The sequence below is a fragment of the Temnothorax longispinosus genome, chromosome 5, assembly GCF_030848805.1.
Source record: "Temnothorax longispinosus isolate EJ_2023e chromosome 5, Tlon_JGU_v1, whole genome shotgun sequence".
NCBI classification, from domain to species: domain Eukaryota; kingdom Metazoa; phylum Arthropoda; class Insecta; order Hymenoptera; family Formicidae; genus Temnothorax; species Temnothorax longispinosus.
In genome coordinates, this window is record NC_092362.1 from 973,776 (window position 1) to 992,206 (window position 18,431).

Genomic DNA, 18,431 nt, shown 5'->3' on the forward strand with positions numbered 1-18,431 from the left:
TTCTATAAACAAAGCGACTCGTCGGATAAGAGCGTCGGGGAAAGAGAAAGGGAGAGATTGAGACGTCCGCGAAAGCGACGAGGAGGGAATGAGGGGGTTACGCAACCGTCGTCGTCGCGGCGCGATGAAAAAAGGGGGTGATCGAGGAGGGGGAGAGCCTCGACGGCGAAACACGCCAGCGCGACGTAGTACACGTTTTGATATATGGCAAGATGGCCGGATGGGCCCAGCTGTGGTGATATCGGTCGTGAGACGTTCCCGCTCGCATTTGAAGAAGAAGCTGCGATACGAGTCCGTTCCGCTGCAGGAGTACCGGGGATCCAAGCAGAATCGTCCCGCCCCTCAAATGGTGAGTGTCGACGTCGACTCGACCGTTTTCCACCCCTCGATTTTTACGCGCGTACCGGCGCCGACCTCGCGTCTGCTAGGCGCGCCGATTTTGAACGATCGGCTCGCACGTCCGGCGGGTCGCGGAGGATCCTCTCATGTCCCCCCGAAACGGAGTTTCACCGTTTGGAAACACTCCCTCGACGGTCTGACATATTAATGTCGTCATAAATATTCGTCGAAAACGCGGCGAGAGGGAAGAGAGGCGCCGATTCCGAGCGATCGGCTCGGTACACGTGCGAGTGTCTGCGCGAATCCTCGCGGGGCTACGCGCTTTAAATAATCCGAATCGTTACTCCGGACGATTACTCACAAACGTATATCTTTACTTTTTTTTTTATTTTTCCTTTTCGTCTTTTCGTTCGATTAGATAGAACGGCGCGTGTCAATAACGACGATACGGAGAGATCGAGACGAGTGCGAGACGGGTGGAAATTTTATGCCGAAATTTTATAACCGATAATAATTTTATGTTTCACAGTAAAATTATTATCGAGTCGAAAACAAACGTGTTCGGCGGGATGAAGACGAGACGCGGTCAGGGTGTGAAAAGTCCGCCTTGAGCTCGTTTTTATCTTCTACGTATCGTAGAAAGAGACGATAGCATTCCCATCGGTGTAGCAAGTATATTTTTGTTAAGTTCAGTGTATTCTTCGATTTGTATGGATTAAGCGATAAAAATCGTGTTATCTTGACGATTAACCACGATGCGTCAATAGAGTCTTCGATAGATGCGCATAGATACGTCGCGCCGACGATTAAGTTATGTATTCTTTGTCCGGTCGCCCCGGATGATCTTCGCTTCCACTCGATTAGTCGGTACGAATATTCGCGGTCACCCGCTTTCCCTTTCGGCGATAAAAGTAAAAAATTCCGTTGGATCACCCGGCTACGATGCAACACGTGCTTCAATTATCTCGTCCTGAAATGTTCCCGGGAAAAGCACGGTGGAAATCCTCCCGTGATTATCACAGAAAAATTTATCGTGGCAATACACACGTCACGCCGATAATCTTCGTAAGACTTCGATTTATCTAATCTGTCGTCGATTGACTACCAAACTGTCGAGGTTGCCGATATCGAGGATTCGGTAGTAATCTCTCTTTGCATGCGAATAATAAAACGTGAATCGGTGCGGGATCCGTTGAATCTCGAGCGTTAATTGCGCTCGCCGTTCACAGCTTTGTTTTCGCGCGAAGATTATTTATATATATATATATATATATATATATATTACGATTTATATATATTAAATTATGTATCTGTGCTCCTTAAAGATAAAGAATCGTATCTCCAGCTTTTGTCAAAATGGAGTAAACACATTTTTCACTATAACAGGAGCTTAAATTGTTTAATGGTAAAGCGTCTTGTGTCTATTATTACTAGTTCCTAAGATACAACGTTTTGTGAAAGTCGGATTGAAGATTTTTATAGTGCCTAATTTTTAAACCTAATTTTAAAAGGTAGGGGAGATTGAGGCTCGTTGGCTCAGTTTTCACAATTTCGGCATTTAATTTTTTAAACAACTAATTATCATGATTAAACAGTACTAATGTGATAGAGAGAACCTTTCTCTACATTTTCATGCTAGGAACGATCCTGTATACTGTATTATAGCTTCTTCTACATACGTTGATTTCAGTCATTTTTTAATAATAAATTAGTGTTATTCCTCAAAATAACATGTCGTATAGTAACGGAAACTTTTCTTTTAACTAATATAATACGTCATTTTGATTTACTTCTCAAGCTGAAGAACATTATTAATACGATATTTTGAAACGCTCGAAAATTTACTTGCCACCTCTTGAATCAGAGTTTTCTCTTTTTTTTATTGTAATACTTGTTTGATTTAAATAAAACTTTGGACAAAGTACTTATATGTCATAAAAGAGATGTTTTGTGATAACTTTTCCATCGTTTCTTTCGCCAAATACATAAAGTATAAACGGAACGCAATGCCAACTTGCCTTTTGTGCCAACGAGTCTTGTGTCCGGTCTCCCCTGCAGAGTGTTATTGGCAGTTGCACTAAACATGTCAGAGTTAAATTACTTTATTGAAAACTTAATAAATCAAGTTACTACTTTTATTTTATATTTAAAAGAAATATATCGTTTTCCTACTTAAAACTTTAAACCTGTTTTCTCTGAATTCATATAATAAATGCGGAGATACGATTCTTCACCTCTAAGGTATACATGTGTTAAATAAACTATACATAAGTATATGTATGTACACTACTTAATAATATATATAGAAACGAGAGAGACTATGAATTTAGTCTTAATCTAATTTAATTTTTTCACGAATATCAACATATTGAATAAGTCTTTTTTTTTCAACCAAACTTTTTACATCCCGCAGTCTAGTGTCTAGTAAATAACCACAAGAGATCGGTGTCTCTTTCCGTCCTCTCGCGCGCATTTTTCCTTGAATTAAGGCGTCACTATTGTGAATGATCGAGTTTCATATATACTACGAATACGATCTATGTCGGATCGGATTTGTGGTTATTTTATGGATGCTGAGAAGAGGTGTCCGATTGAATTATTTCTAAAAATATAAAAATACATTACGTGACTGCGTCATGCAGCCCTTCGGAGGGGCGGAGCCCATCGATATCACCGTAAAATATTAAAGTATCTTCCCATTTTATTAATAGTTGCTTTCCATTTGCATCAAAACTCAGATAATTCTCACTTGTGACGTCATAACTCAGTTAAATGCATTCTTTTTGCATGCTGGCAAGTGAGATTTAACTGAGTTTTTATCCACAATCAAGCACAATCGAGCCATGTGCTTTAATGAATCTATAATAGACTCGAACATTAAAAGTGAGGCTATGGATTATTATGCGATAGCTTTGTCACTGAAATAAGCAGGTAAATACAAAATAACATATCTTGCCCGAGTATAAAATACTCACATAACTGAGTGACTCAGATCACTTGAGTGTAAATGGAAAGCAACTAATATATCATTTCTCAGACTTGACACGGAAGTTATTCCTATATAATAATTATCAGGATTCAGGAATATCAATTTTTTACCAAACACGCATTAAGATAGTTTTGTTCAATTCAATATAGATGACACGCGCGTGCGAGCACGCAAGTTTGACTGTTATTATTTACACTTAATTTATATATTTACTATTTATTCTTGAGAAGTTTTCAACATTTTGTCGTGGCTATTTTGTCACGATGTAGTCGGGAAGAAGCCATTTCACGTATCGACAAAGGTGACCGCAAGGTCCGCGAAATGCATGCAGGGGTTGGTCGTAAAACTACGTATGTAAAATTTAAGATACTTTCAGTAGCGAAACACGCTACGTGCAACCGACGTCTTTGGCGAACGTCTGCAGCATTGATCTGCACTTTTTCGATTTTTAGATAATAAAAATAACGTCGATCAGGCTACTGTCCACGCAGTAGATAGAACGCGGTAATGTTGCGTGCCGATATATTTAAATTCAAATGTAGTCGAGTTTATGTAAAAATTGCATTTCTCGCGCCGCGCTTCACCTTCGCGTAAATTGCGCGAAACGACTTTCGAATGAATCATTAAGATACCTATCGAGAAAACAAGCTTAACAAACATTTCGTCAATGCATTGTCGCTTATCATTATTGTCTCTCTATCAAACTCGAACTCCGCTACTGTGTTCTCGTTGCGTATCGTTGTCTCACGAACTCGTGATTCACACCTAATCTTGGTATCGTAATTAAGATCGTTTTCCCATTACAATAAGATCGCGATCTCAATATAATCGCTAGATAAATCCCTCATATCCATTAACTTTTAATAATTTTAATATTATATACGCAACTGTTTGGATCGGACACGTCAATATTTTTCAGCGTTCGAATAACTTGTCAGATTGTTTTTATTTTCTGAAAATAAAAAATTTTATTTTCAAAAAATAAGAAATAAGAAATTTTATTTTCAGAACAATTATATCCAATAACATATCTGACATTTACATGTTTCTTTTCTGCATTTGCTAAACGCGCTACTTAAATTAATGCAGCTTAACTTTCAAGCAAACTGCATCTTATTGAAACGTCATTCGTTGTCACTTCAGGGATATCTGTGTTAATCTTAATTAGCAATTATCTTGTCCCATCCGCTCTCCTGTAGGCTTGGATTACCGTGCATCGCTGCATCACGGTGGCAAATGTGCCGTTTGAATAAAACGCTTATTGTAATTCACTGATAATCTAGCGGATAAGCGCATTTGGCGATTCACGCAACTCTCTCTCTCTCTCTTTCCGCAACTGCGTAAGTAATGTAACATTTAATCAAACTACTTCGTCATCATAAGTTTAAAAAAGGAGGATTTACTTCCTCTCGATATCTGTTTATAAAACAACTGATCACTATTACATCCGATAGGAATTAATGGCTTTTTAGTTACGTTCTTTAGGAGAACGCTGTTTCTTTTCTTTTGCACCCTCTTGTAGTTTATTAACCTTTCACTTTTCAGATTATACATTTTTACCGAGTAATATCGACTTTTTCCTTAAAAAACGAATATTTATCGAATAATTAAGTAGTTGAGCAAAATACGCGGCGACGATTCTTATCTACATTACGTACGAGACGACACACGCGTTAAACGGCGGTGAAAGGTCACGCCGATTCCCGAAATTAACATATATCGAGATAAAAACAGATTCTTTCGTGTTGGAACTAAGTTAAATCTCTAGGGCTCGGATACCAATATTATATAGACATTATTTATTTATTGACCTGGCGTCGTAATCTTCTATAATTTCGTCGAAAAAAAATAGATTATTGATCAATGTGAAATTGTAATTTCTATTATAATCATATAATTTATTTTTATATTTTCTTTTATATTTCAAATAATATGGTTTTATACGGTCGTTTATGGATTTTACGGTATGGGAACGAAAATTGCAAAATTTACTGCGTAATAGACGTAAATCATTTTATCGTCACGTGGGATATTGTAACACCCCAAATTACGATTGCATCAGTTATTGTCACGTAGAATATTGTAACACATCAAATTATACGATTGCATCACGTATACTTTGTCTTTTCGACAGCTATTATTAGCACGTCTATATCCGCCGACCGGTAATAAAGATTAAAAATGTCACGTTGGTCAGCAAGTCAACAATTTAATCATATTAGATTAGAACATTCTAGCTTTCTTTAAGCTCATGTATAATGCGAATTCTTGTCGAGTATAAACATTGATCGATCCTCGAACAAATTATCTTAACTTTTAACTTTTTGCCTATTTCGAACCAAATTAATGAACATAATTAATGGACATAAATCAGATTGTTTGTTTCTTAATCAACATTCGTCATGTAACAGATATTCCCTGGAATCGTGTCGTCAAAACTACGTAAGTGTGGCTCGCTCATTCAAAACAATTGCGTCGTCGGTCTCTTAAGCGCCAGTCAGGGACTAGCGCGCGTAGCATTGTATAATGTTTATCTCATTCTTATAATTAGTTATCACGTTACGTTCATTTGCGCTTGTCTAAATGAACGGGGATTGTTGTGTTTCTAATTCCGGCTGACGTGACGCGTACTATTTCCCATCTATTCCGGAATAGATATCGCTTGACATCGTTTCGTTCTTTTCCTCCGCGTTTTCGCAACGTTTCCACGCTTATTTATAGCGATTGATATATCGAATTGGTTCATCTCCGCGTGGCGCGTAATTAACAGTAATCGTCGAAGTGCAATGTAAATTGCAAGTTAATCCGACCGTTTTGTCGCAATGTAACGTAAGTATGTATATTTAATCAGGTTGTCGCGATACGCGGTATGGCGAACTGCAACACCATTCGCAATGTATCACTTGTGTCACCGATATATATTATATTTCTCCCTTCGATACGGAGTATCGGGAAAGGCTGCCGAAGGACGTGTACCGAACCGATCGGGGATCGGGGCGAACGCGTAATCGTGTCACGGGGGATCGGTGTAACTCGATTATGCGGCTTCGCGGCGGGAAAGAATACCGCGGCGATGAAACCGCGGAACACACGGGCGTATCCCAGGTTCGTTTCGCGTCGATCGTAACCGCGGGGTGTAACAACTACGAGGATTTGCGTTGTTATTCCCGTTACATGATCGCCTCTCGTGATCGTCTCTTCTGCTCTTGGAACTTGGAACAAGACACGAAAATAATCCCACTGACGTAATTTCGACGTAATTTCTCGATAGGATGGCGAAACTGGTGTAATCTTCGATAAACTAACCGGCGACAACCGGATAACGCGACCGTGATTTTTCACTTTTATTTTTTATTCTCCCATTCATTGACGGATTTTCTTATTGGTCCAGTGCCCCCGTTCTGCCCATTCAGTTCTTAACGACAGATATCTGTCGTTATCGTTATATTGTAGTCGCGCAGCTTTTGTCATATATTATACCTGTGCGACGACAATGTAATAACGTTAACGACCCTGTCGTTGAGAGTTATGGAATCAGGAACGAGGCGGTTGGTACGTGGTCCACCTAAAGCGATGCAGCGACCAGGGCGATCGATAACGCGTAAACAGCGCGGTGTTTCTCTCCTCTGCGGTAATGGTGGATCATAAATTCTTTGCTAAACGAAAACAAACAAACCGAGAAACGGCGCGAGCCCTTCGATATTGATAACTGGAGTGACGGAACGATAATTTCAGGATTGTTTCAGCATTTGAATCTCGGATTCTAATGTAGGCAGAGATAAAGTAGCAGAGTTTCTACACGGATCCACCCCAAACAGCACCATGTCCAAAATCGAGACATGAAACGTCTTAAAGACGTCGTTAAGACGTCTTTTAGCCATCATTTCGTAAAACGTGTTATGTCTTGGTTTTGGACATGCGTGCTGTCTGGGACGATATTCATAACCGCGTAGGGTTTTTGGAGGTTGGTGAACTCGGTGAACTATGGTCCAGCCGCGTGTCGCAGTCCTCTCTTCGTCGTCGTCGTCTTCGTGACGGCGCCTTCCTCCTCCTCCTCCTCCTCCTCCTTCCCGTATTTCTCTCTGTATACGCACATCACAAAAAACGATCACGCTCGCAAGGCGCCTAGCATTTTTTGTAGGCGCCTCGCTCGCTCCGATAACATGGCAGACGATAACGTCCGGGCTAATCCGAACCAATAAATGCTGGGACTTTGCACTTATCCGACGCACACTGTCCGTTACTATCGTTCCCTTACGGCCACGATTTACGAATTTCTCCTCGATCGTTGCATCATCGCGAAATCACGCACAAGTTCCCGGCTGTTACCGTTGAACCGGCGAAAAAAAGCAGCGGAAAAGCGAGAATTAGAGATCGTATAATATCGTCGAGTCATCGTCGAGCGGCTCGCGATTACGAACTGGAGCACATATAATAAGACAACGTATAAATATGTCGCCACGATAGCGTAAAATAGTAGAAGAAACAGAAAGACGTTCTCCTCGTGCCTATAGTACACTTCTCTTTTGCCGCCACGCGAGATCTCGATATGGTCTCCTGATAAATATTAATGTGCGTCGGGGATAGAGTTGGCTGCGCAGTGGCTAGATCCGTGGTGCAGTGTATTACGAAAAACTCGATCGGACGTCGCACGCGTGTTACGAAAGGGTAAATATAAGTCTGTCCGATTCTCTCCGGTCGAGATTCGAATTCGACATGCTGGACCGAAATGTGGTGCTCGTGCTGCGCACGAGGCAGGAGAGAACCGAGAGGCGTTTGAGGCACAAGAAGGAAGCGAATCCGCCGCCGATGGAGCCGCCCGCGCTTCTGTTGAACAATAATCACCTGTACCTCGATCTCAACATGAATTTCAGCGAGAATTGCAAGCAGGAGGCAGCTAGAGACGCTAGAAGAAAGGTGGGTCCGATTTCTCTCTCTCTCTTTCTCTCTCTCGTGCCACGCGCGAATCGCGTTACAGATTTCAGCTCGCGCTTTTAGCTCGACACCCGCGTGAACTAGCTATTAAATCGCGTTTATTAAGAACACCTTTCACCGTCGATTACGCGACCCGTGGGCGCCTCGACGAGCGCGCATCGTAACGCGATTTCTCACGAAAACGTTGCCCCGGGTCCTCTCAGGGATACATCTGTTTTCTACCGCAAGTTGTATAGTTGGTATAATTATCGAGAGATACTTTCTCCGACTTACTTGGCTGGAACACTATTATCGCAATGAGATCTGTCTTTGGCGGTGTGTGGGACGTTACAATTAGATTAGATGTATAATTCGACACTAACTACCGGAACGTCGATTTTACTCGTGACGTAATACGTTACGTCGATGGGAAGTGGAGAAGGCTCCTTCCTGTTGGCATTCTTCGAATCGTGCGCGTACTACAGAAGGAATTTTATTTCTTACGAACAATACCACTGATTTATAATATTCTTCAGGTTTTACTTATGTTCCATCTTTCGATTCGATACTCATACATACGGAGAAAAAGTCTAAAAATAAAGGAACGTTAGGAAAAAGGAAAAAACTTTGCTAATTTTGGTGAGAACTCGCTGTCATTTTTAAGATAAAAATTATTTAATTGCTGACAAGTCAAAACTGTACGACAGGTGCTCTAAAATTTCAAAACTCAAATTTTGATTATACTACTTTATTTTGTTAGCCACGTGAGGTTGGGCATTGAACTCGAAAGCTTATTGTTAAGCGTATAGATATTGATAAGACTGTCATTCAGAAAAATGCCTTCAACAAAACCTCTTAGAAAAGAATAGGCAAAGATGTTCATTTTCCACATATATCCCTTCACTTCCCGGCTTTTCCTGATAATTACGCAAACGAGAGGCTCCTGCGTGTCTTTGTAACCGTGCACGCTACAAGTCTGTCGCAAGTGTAAGGACGTTATGAATATCTGAGGTTGTTGACCAACGTGTCCTGCAACTTCTCTCCCCTGCGTGTCATTCTATACCGGCGGTTTGTGAGTCTTGCCACACGTATTTCTTTATACGCACTTTCTATAGAGGGGAAACTGATCCGCGTTCGTCGCGCGTAGGTATGTGTGCACAATGTAATAACGTAATGATTCGGTAGGAACTGTGCTCGATAATGATCATCGATCTAGGAATCGCGCTTGACGATCTTCATCGTATTTTCGGAATTATTCGGAAATCTTATATTGTGAATGCACACACTCGTTTCATACACATTAACTCTGCCAATTTTCCTTAATTAATATTTAATTAATGACATACAAGGAGATGTGAGTTAAGACGTTATTGCAGCAAATCCGATAGTGGAAAATTATGACTTATCTGAAATGTAGATAATTAATATTAATATTGTTATATGGCTAGTAATTAATTCATAAATTCTGGATACAGAATTTACATCTTGCGTATACTGTGATATCTATTAAAATAAAAAACAAATCCGTATAGTGCTTCTACTATTTCAATTAAAATCTTTTATATCTAAAGATTAACGTGTAGCGATTGAGAAATATGCTTATCGAGATGCATCGCGTACGGCGTAAAAGGAGAACAAACGAAATGAATCGACAACGCACGCGTAATCGCGCATGGCCAATTAAGATTACGAGCTGAAAAGATTCGCTCTAATCTTCGCATTAGTGCTATATTATCGCATTATTTCTTTATCGGCGGCTGATCCGTCACAGCTAATTAATTGTTAGAATAAAGACCCGGTTTAATTAGAGAATCAAACGCGCCTGTGAGGCACGCGTGAATTCCATAGAACGGTTTATAAATCGTTGCAATGCATCGTCACGTCGCATTATAAAATCGGAAGTTGAAATCGGACAGAGACAATCTCCGACTTTGCCGAAGTACGGCAATTTGCTTGATTTTATTCAATATACCGATGGTGTGTACGATCAAAAGACATTTAAACGATCTCGACCGAGTGAAAATTTCCATATTTTTGACGAACGCGTAACCGTTATTTGCAGAAGATGATGAAAGTCGCGTGCACTATTTCGTTACGCGACGTAATGTTAACGCATACTTATAAATATTATAAATAATTTGCTCGCATTTGCATTATTTGCGCTTATCAAACTACAGTGGATTTTATATAATGCGTCTATTGCGCGCGACATAGTTTAACTCCCCTAAAGGGAAGTTTATGGCAAAGCCACACGCTCAAAATACGTAGACAGGAATGAATCCGAGGGCAACGATATATATATATACATTAATTGTTGCAAAGATACAGATATGTAGATACATTCAAAGAAAAACTGACAAGACAACTGCAAAGGTGGACACACGGTTTACATACACGCGTACATACGGATTCTTCATACAAAGAATATGAGACCGGTACGTAGCGAGTAACGTGGTGGGAGATACTTGCATGCCCCACCCCCATTAGCCCCTCATATTTTTATATCAACATCTAGTGCGGCTCAGGACGCCGTTGAGCCTGCAGTTTCTTCAGTCGTCTTGTATAAAATTTTCTCATTTTTTTTTAATTTAATATTATTAACATTTCTTTATTTGTTATGCTGACTGTGAATTTGTGCTTTTTGAAATCTAATATTTTAATTAGTGCTCCACAAGGTGGTTCCTGTTGTACATGTTAAGGTACTGCCTATAGTGTATTGTGAACATTTTTAGAGAAATAGTGCTCGTACAGTGTGAAATAATCGTGTAATGATATTATAATCCCGAATTCCTGAAATTGTTCGAAATCCTTAAATTTTTCCTTACACCGTTATTTACCAGTCCATAAAAATGTATGTGTATTTTACAAAAGCAAGAAAAATAAACTAGCTCGTGAGCTCGCTCCATCCTTTAAATTCCATCCAGGCTTAGATGGCAGCTACTGCATCTTTCATTGGTTAACAATTATCAAGTAAAAAATCCGATCGTCGTTGACCGCAGTTATTTTTCGGTCCTCGGTTTCTTCTCAGTCGTTCCAGTATTCGCGCAGAGAAAACTCGTGCGCGTCTAAGAAGGGCGAGAAGAGGGATAAGTGAATTATCCGTTCGAGGCTGATCGAACATCGGTGGAATTTTAAGGTTTCTCAGCGCACGACTGGGAAGCCAAAACAGTGTTCTGCGAGCAAAGTGAGACGGAAAGCGCTCGTACGGCAAAGTATTAAAAAAAAATCAGCCCTACGACATCATCTCTTTTTCTCTATTCATCCATTTATCGCGTCTTAAATCGTGACGCGATTTTTCGCGAAAATCATGGATCGCAACGAAAACACGAACGAGGGTGGCAGTTCACCCGACACGGTGATCGCGCGCTCCTCGTCGGAGGAAGAGAAGCGGAAGTCGGTCGTGGCCAGCACCTCTGGCGAATACATCACCGTGGGCGACAGCAGTTCCAGTCTCGACACCCTGACCGGCGGCAGCGTCGCGACCCTCTCTTCCAGCGCCAACGCGGATGACCGAAAGAAGGGTAAATTTGGCGCGTTCAAGAGCAGCCTTCGCGAGGGTAACTTATTTAAAATCAAGAAGAAGACGCGTGAAACCGACGTATCGTCCTCCTTCGAGGCAGAGCAGCGTGATAAAGGTTAATCTCGACGTGTTCGATGAACTTTCCGCTTCTTATTTACGAGATAGACAACGAATGACGAAGAATGCATGAGCTATTTATGAATCATATCTTTTTAAGATTTACTTTTCGAGTCTTTTAGTTTCTTCATTTTTCTTCAGTATTATTAATTATAAAATTGGAATGGGACACGTATTATTTCGTTCTTATCCGAGAGCGAAGTTCTTAAACGGCTTTTCCCTGACTCGCGATTCCCTTCCGCTTCAGAGATATCTCAGCAGCAGCAATCGCAACGGCTCGAGGACGAGAAAGAGCCGAAATTGACGACCGACGCGCTTTCCAGCGCGGCTCTGAAGAAGAAGAAAAAGAAGTCGCATTCGCTGGTGCGCAAGCTGAGCCTAAATAAATTTCGCATGTCCTCGGAACAGCAAGAGCCGCGACACACTCCGGAGGGAGGTAATAGTAGCCGATCGCAAAGCCAGTCCTCGCAAGAGTCGCCCGTTCACACATACGCTCGTGCCGCGAAAAGAGGGAACGACGACGCCCTGGAGAGGGAAAAGGGGGTAAAAGAGGAGATTAAGAAACCAGAAAAGCTCGAGAAATCGACGAAGACCGTCAGCGTAGTGCAACGCATATCGCCGTCGCTGACCATCAAGAGCTTTGCGGGAACCGTTCAGCAGGGTGAGCCTTGTATGGATGCTATGGGTCGCGGTTGCAAAACCTGCACGAAACTTGAAAGGGCGGAAGATTCCGCGATATTCGCTTTTTAACGACGATTTCATTCAGTCTTTGACGTATTTTTATGAAATAAATTCTGGGAGATATGCGTCTGCAGTTTCTTGAAAGATAAAATCTAGAGATACGTATGCATTGAAAAAAAATATGTCTGGATTTTATTTCTGAGAAACGCAGGTGCGCACATCTCTTCAAATTTTATTCCTTTCCTTTATGTCGATGCTTGTCTCATTTTATTTTCAACCTTCTCGTAACAAACGCACGTAGAACTGCACGATTATTGGCAACCGCATATATAGCAAAGCACCGTAGCAACGTTGTAACCGCTGAAAGCTACTTGAGATCATATACGAAAAACCGACCGTAAAAACGTTTCTCCATACAGCCGCGCATCATCAAATTTCTCCGGACACTGAACGACAGTCGCAACAGGAGAATCAAGATAACGCCTCACCTTTCGATAAACGATGCAGCTCGACACTCCCATACGCGTTGTCGAGATGGCCGGAGCCTAGCGAGACGAAGCCCGCGGAGGATCCAGCGGCCAGGAGAGGCAAGGTAAAGACGAAATACGATTCGGAATTCTCTGAATGTGTGCCGTCGACATCGTCGCCCGTCGAGATTCGCCGTAAGCTGTCGTTGCTCGAGGAGAAGCGAGCGATATTTCAGCGACGCTTCTTCGATTCGGAATCCAAGGACGCGACGCGCTCGGACGAGACGGTGATCAACGTTAACACCCGCGGCAAATTATCAAGTACCGACAGCAACGAGTTCCTTCAACAGCTGGAAGAGGAAAGGAAGAATAAAGTGCGGCACATTAGCGTGAGGACCTTCGACACGTTCTCCACTTTCGACAATACCCTCGACGAGGAGGATCTCTCGGAGGATTACGACAATACAGGCAGCAATTATCGCAGACTTTACAACGTCATGGCACCCGTGACAGCCGTGGACCACCTTGAGGTGAGATGCATCGCGGTAGGTGCGGTATAGGGTTGTCTCCGTTAACGTTACGAACGTCTGATGTTTTGCGGCATTGAATGGCGATATTGAATTGCGAAACACGATGAAATATATATGTTACGCGTATAATGTATGATCGGCTTCGTCGTGTTGGAAATACGATAGCCTGGATCATTCCACGTTGACGCATTTGCAGCCACAATCAACAAAGCTCTGCGTAACTAGAATTGATAGGAAGAAGAAATAAGTACTTAAAATTACTTTTAAGTTTTTTTCTTGAGAAACTTGAAGAAAATACCGAATTTTTTATATCTATATCTGTACCTTAGAGGTAAAGGTAAAATCGTATATGTCCATTTTTGTACATTCGGAGAAATTAGGTTTAAAATTTTAAATAGGGAAATAATGTATATTTTTTTAGATATAAAATAAAAGTAGTAACTTGATTTATTAAGTTTTTAATTAAGTAATTTAACTGTGGCATGTGTATAATACAATTTAGTACAATTGCCAATAACACGCTGTACCTGCTTTAAAAATTAGGCACTATAAAAATTTTCAATACAACTTTTTCTAAACCTTATATCTAGGAACTAGTAATAATAGACATAATTAAGACGCTTTACCACTATACAACTTAAGCTGTCCTGTTATATTGAAAAATGTATTAACTCCATTTTGACAAAAACTGGAGATACGCGATTCTTTACCTCTAAGATACAGACATATATTCATTCGTAGAAAAGTTCTTGACGTGGATCGATTTATACTCCAATATTAGACACGAGAGGATATACACTTAGCGAACCAACAGCGAATGCGAACGTTCGGATATTCGCGTTTTTGCTCTTAGGTTGTTTGTTCTTTCTTTCGATTGCATCAAATACTAGAATTCGACCAGATTCGGTGTTTGCTGCATGTAGCAATTTGAAATTTTTGATTATATCTGTTGAACAATGACAACAAACGTTTACGTTCGCTGTTTGTTCGCTAAGTGTATGTAGCTCTAGAGACTCTCCTGCTAATCCAGTCAAACGCTGCGGTACGCGTTTGCGGTACCTTTCTGATACCGATCCGCTTATATTTCTGCCCCTTTGGATCTTGCGCGTTACCTCGTCTGGTTACGGAGTTTCGAATTACGTGGTTATTTCGCGCGTTCTATCTATCGTCTACGTTTCAGAGGAAAAAAATGCGCGATTATATAGATAACCGAAGTTGCTCGAAATCAGGAGAATCAAATAGAAGATAATCCGTTCGCTTCGAAAATTCATCATCGAAATAGAAAGTCCATCATGTCAAAAGATGGTCCGTCACACTATTGATGTCTCTTCGAATTCGATGGCGATTATTCAGATTGCTGATAATACATTCATTAAGACGCGAGAGGCTTATTGTTGTATTTATAGTTCTTGTGCAGTCCCCCCACGACCGTACTCGGGGATCATTCTCCCATCATGCAAGTCTCTCAGTTTATTTCGTTCACGCGAGTTGCAGCAGCGAGATCATTCGCGAGGAACGTAATTATTTCCAGTCTCTAACAAGCGTACAGGCACCTAGAAAGTCGCGCGTAAACATGGACGTCGAATTAAAAATTTGGCGAAATTTAGAAACGTTCGATTTCGGCAAGTGGAAGGTGCAACCGAAAGAATGGAAATGGCTCGGGGTTCGTTAAAAATATTTGCGTTTCTAAAAAAAAATTATTTTATTTATATTTTCCGTATCTATATAAGCGATACTTAATAATTATCCAATTATTTGTGATAAATCATATGTGTATTTTCTTCCTCTTTACGATTAATAAAACGTATTCGGCGTCGTTGGTTGTTATCTATCAAGTTAATGCGCTGCCTATGAAAATGGGGAGAAAAGCAGCGTCATCCCGAGTGCATGATATCTTGAAAAAAATATTGTTTCTTCAAGAAAAAAAAAGTGTTTTGCGTTCAAATGTTTATTGTATTTCCTTTTGTTGTTTCAGTCGTCGTCGAATAATGCACCCAACCTCGGAGTAAGCGAGAAACGGGAGCACTTGTACAAAATATTAGTAATCGGCGAGCTCGGGGCGGGGAAAACGTCTATCATCAAACGATACGTGCATCAATTCTTCTCCCAACATTATCGCGCGACGATTGGCGTCGACTTCGCGCTCAAAGTCCTGAACTGGGATCCGCATACCATCATCAGACTGCAGTTATGGGATATCGCAGGTCAATAGTAACTCACAACCTCCTTTCATTTTTGGAGCTAATAATGGAACATAATACTCGGGACAGATAGATTAACATACACATGCATGGTTCTTATTTTCTATTTACTGACAAACATCTTAGATATCTCAAACGCTTCTAAAATTGTCTAATTAATAGTTTAAACCATAGCCGAGTTATTATACGCGAATAATATAATTTTATTTAAATGTGTTTATTCAATATTTAATATTTTATTTAATATTAGAATTAGTTAAGTTTAATAAACTTACCTAATCTTCATATTTAATGATCTGTCTAGGTCAAGAAAGGTTCGGGAACATGACCAGAGTTTACTACAAGGAAGCCGTAGGTGCTTTCATAGTATTCGACGTGACGAGGAGCGCGACGCTGGACGCTGTGGTGAAATGGAAACAGGACCTGGATTCAAAAGTGCAGCTTCCTGATGGATCAGCGATACCGTGCGTTTTACTGGCGAATAAGTGCGATCAGCAGAAGGAAGGTCTGGTTAACTCGCCCACCAAGATGGACGAATACTGTAAAGAGAAGAACTTCTCCGGCTGGTTTGAAACCTCGGCGAAAGAGAATATTAACATCGAGGAAGCAGCCAAATTTCTCGTCAATAAAGTAAGAGATATTTCACGTTACTTTTCCTTCATGTTAAATCATAAATGTAGAGAAGCAGATCTCTTAAAAATGAAATCTAGGATCGTGAACAATTTTGACTTAAAAATAAGACGGATATATTAATATTCGGTGGAGACTTTGTGTCATATAATCAAGCTTAAGTTTACTATGCCTGTTGCTTATGCGTGACGTACGACGGATTAATCATTGACGTCTTTCGCCCTAGAAGTGATCGACTTATGATGCATAATTAATTAATCAACGTGAAACCAATCAGCATCTCTGGCATCTGCGTGTCAAACTTGCGATCGGACGATTGCTATTATTGCTTCACCCACTATTTCAGCGCATATATTAATTTGGTTGTGGCTATTAATATTAAATATATGTAAAATGTTTGTTTCAGATACTTCAAAACGATCAGGTTATAAAAGACAACGGTGTCCAAGACCAGACGGACGGCGAGAGATTCGCGTTGAATCAATCTCCGACGAGCTCCAAAAAATCCTGCAGCTGCTGACGAATAGGCAAATTGTCGAATTCAAGTTCGAATTCTCGGTCACGATTTTCCATTTATCAACCTCAATGTATCTTCGTAGATGCCATGAGAATCATAATTTTCTACACTTTGCCATTCTTCGTAGTAGGAAGCATCTGCTTATTCTCCAACGAGAATCTTTTATAATGTGTGAAAGTTATTTGGGTCTGTCAATCTAAATCATTTTCAGATATATACAGCGTAAGAAAGCCATAATTTAAGGGTAATAGTTAAATAAATTTTTTAATATTCCTCTAAACAGTGCTTTTATAACGGTATAATGATAAGATTACCGATGTACATTCTTTCTTAATAATTGACACGTGCATTTAAATATTAATTTAATTCGAGTAGATTTGTATATAACGCTGCTTTCTGTGTCTGCTCAAAATTGTGTGAATAACTGCTATTCATACAAATGCTTCTAGCGTCATTAATAGCAAGAATTGAGAATCTTGTGCGTATATGTGTGGTAAAGAGCGTAATACTATTTATTATTATTTGGTTAATTAAATTGATCCCACACATATATACACATACTATGAATTCGATAAAAACAAAATATACTTTTAATTGTTTTCTCGTTCGATTTACAGTACGCTTCCTATCTATACTTCCATTTCGCTGTTAATTATACTGATTGAATTCAGTATTTTACTGATTAAATTCAGTTGTCGACAACATTGTGCCTCCTTTCGCACAATCGCAGTTATTTACACAAGACAGCTGATTGTAATTAGAACGTCAAACGATCGATTTTATGTAATACGCGTTTAGGCAAATTTGCTGATAGCATTGCAATATTTGGACTGAAATTCAGGGTGAAAGATGAAAAATAAGAATGTTTAATGTATCGCTTCTCGTGTCGAGGGAAAAAGTGTAGAGATATATAATGTTCTTGATATAGATCTACGTACAGAAGCATACGTGTGTTATAGTAAGTAAGGTATATATCGAGAGCTGCATATATACGTATATGTATACATCGTGCATTGTAAATAATTCAGATTTTACATTAATGATCTTCACCTTTCGAGCGATGTTCGCATGTTTGCACTTTTATATAATATGATTTAATAACGCGGCGCATATATCTCGTTATTGCAGAGAAAATTGTAGATATATATACATACATATAATATTTTATATATGTTATTTCCGAGGCATAATATATCTGATACGCTATTGTACTATCTAACAGTAACAATAGCAACATACCTGCCTATTTTTAGTCTTTTTGTATAAATACAAGACATAATTACAAAACAATGTTTAACTGTATTAAATTTGTTAATATCAAAGTATATTGTTGGGTCTCCTTTTTGTCCTTATATACATATCGTCATTCCATTTTCAACATATTCTTCTCTTTGAACAATATTCATCTGGAATCGCAATAGCCGCGTTCGGCAGAAACGACTGTTGATGAGTGTGTCGTCTTATCAACACGCTATGTTGATTTGTTGGATCTAAAAGTAAGAGCCAATCACGTTCGATTGCTACTG

At 40.0% G+C, this 18,431-nt stretch overlaps 1 protein-coding gene across 8 annotated transcripts; it reads left to right on the forward strand.

Moving 5' to 3' along the window:
* The first annotated feature begins 151 nt into the window (after positions 1 to 151).
* Rab32 (RAS oncogene family member Rab32) lies at positions 152 to 18,230 on the forward strand. Of its 8 annotated transcripts, none has more exons than XM_071779504.1 (6): positions 152 to 349; positions 12,127 to 12,540; positions 12,980 to 13,557; positions 15,533 to 15,761; positions 16,063 to 16,388; positions 16,795 to 18,230. In XM_071779504.1, the coding sequence occupies exons 1-6, from the start codon at positions 205 to 207 to the stop codon at positions 16,906 to 16,908; spliced, it is 1,806 nt and encodes a 601-aa protein (XP_071635605.1). In that variant the 5' UTR covers positions 152 to 204; the 3' UTR covers positions 16,909 to 18,230. The 8 variants fall into 8 exon arrangements, with proteins under 8 accessions (XP_071635605.1, XP_071635607.1, XP_071635611.1 ...); XM_071779502.1 differs by lacking the exon at positions 152 to 349 and adding an exon at positions 9,753 to 11,877; XM_071779503.1 differs by lacking the exon at positions 152 to 349 and adding an exon at positions 9,759 to 11,763.
* The last annotated feature ends 201 nt before the right edge of the window (positions 18,231 to 18,431 follow it).

Bases quoted from the DNA above. Each gene is read 5' to 3' on its own strand.
- Rab32 (XM_071779502.1), top strand. From the start codon at position 11,550: ATGGATCGCAACGAAAACACGAACGAGGGTGGCAGTTCACCCGACACG. The intron at 15,762-16,062 runs GTCAATAGTAAC...TGATCTGTCTAG, and splicing joins GCAGTTATGGGATATCGCAG to GTCAAGAAAGGTTCGGGAAC. The intron at 16,389-16,794 runs GTAAGAGATATT...TGTTTGTTTCAG, and splicing joins CCAAATTTCTCGTCAATAAA to ATACTTCAAAACGATCAGGT.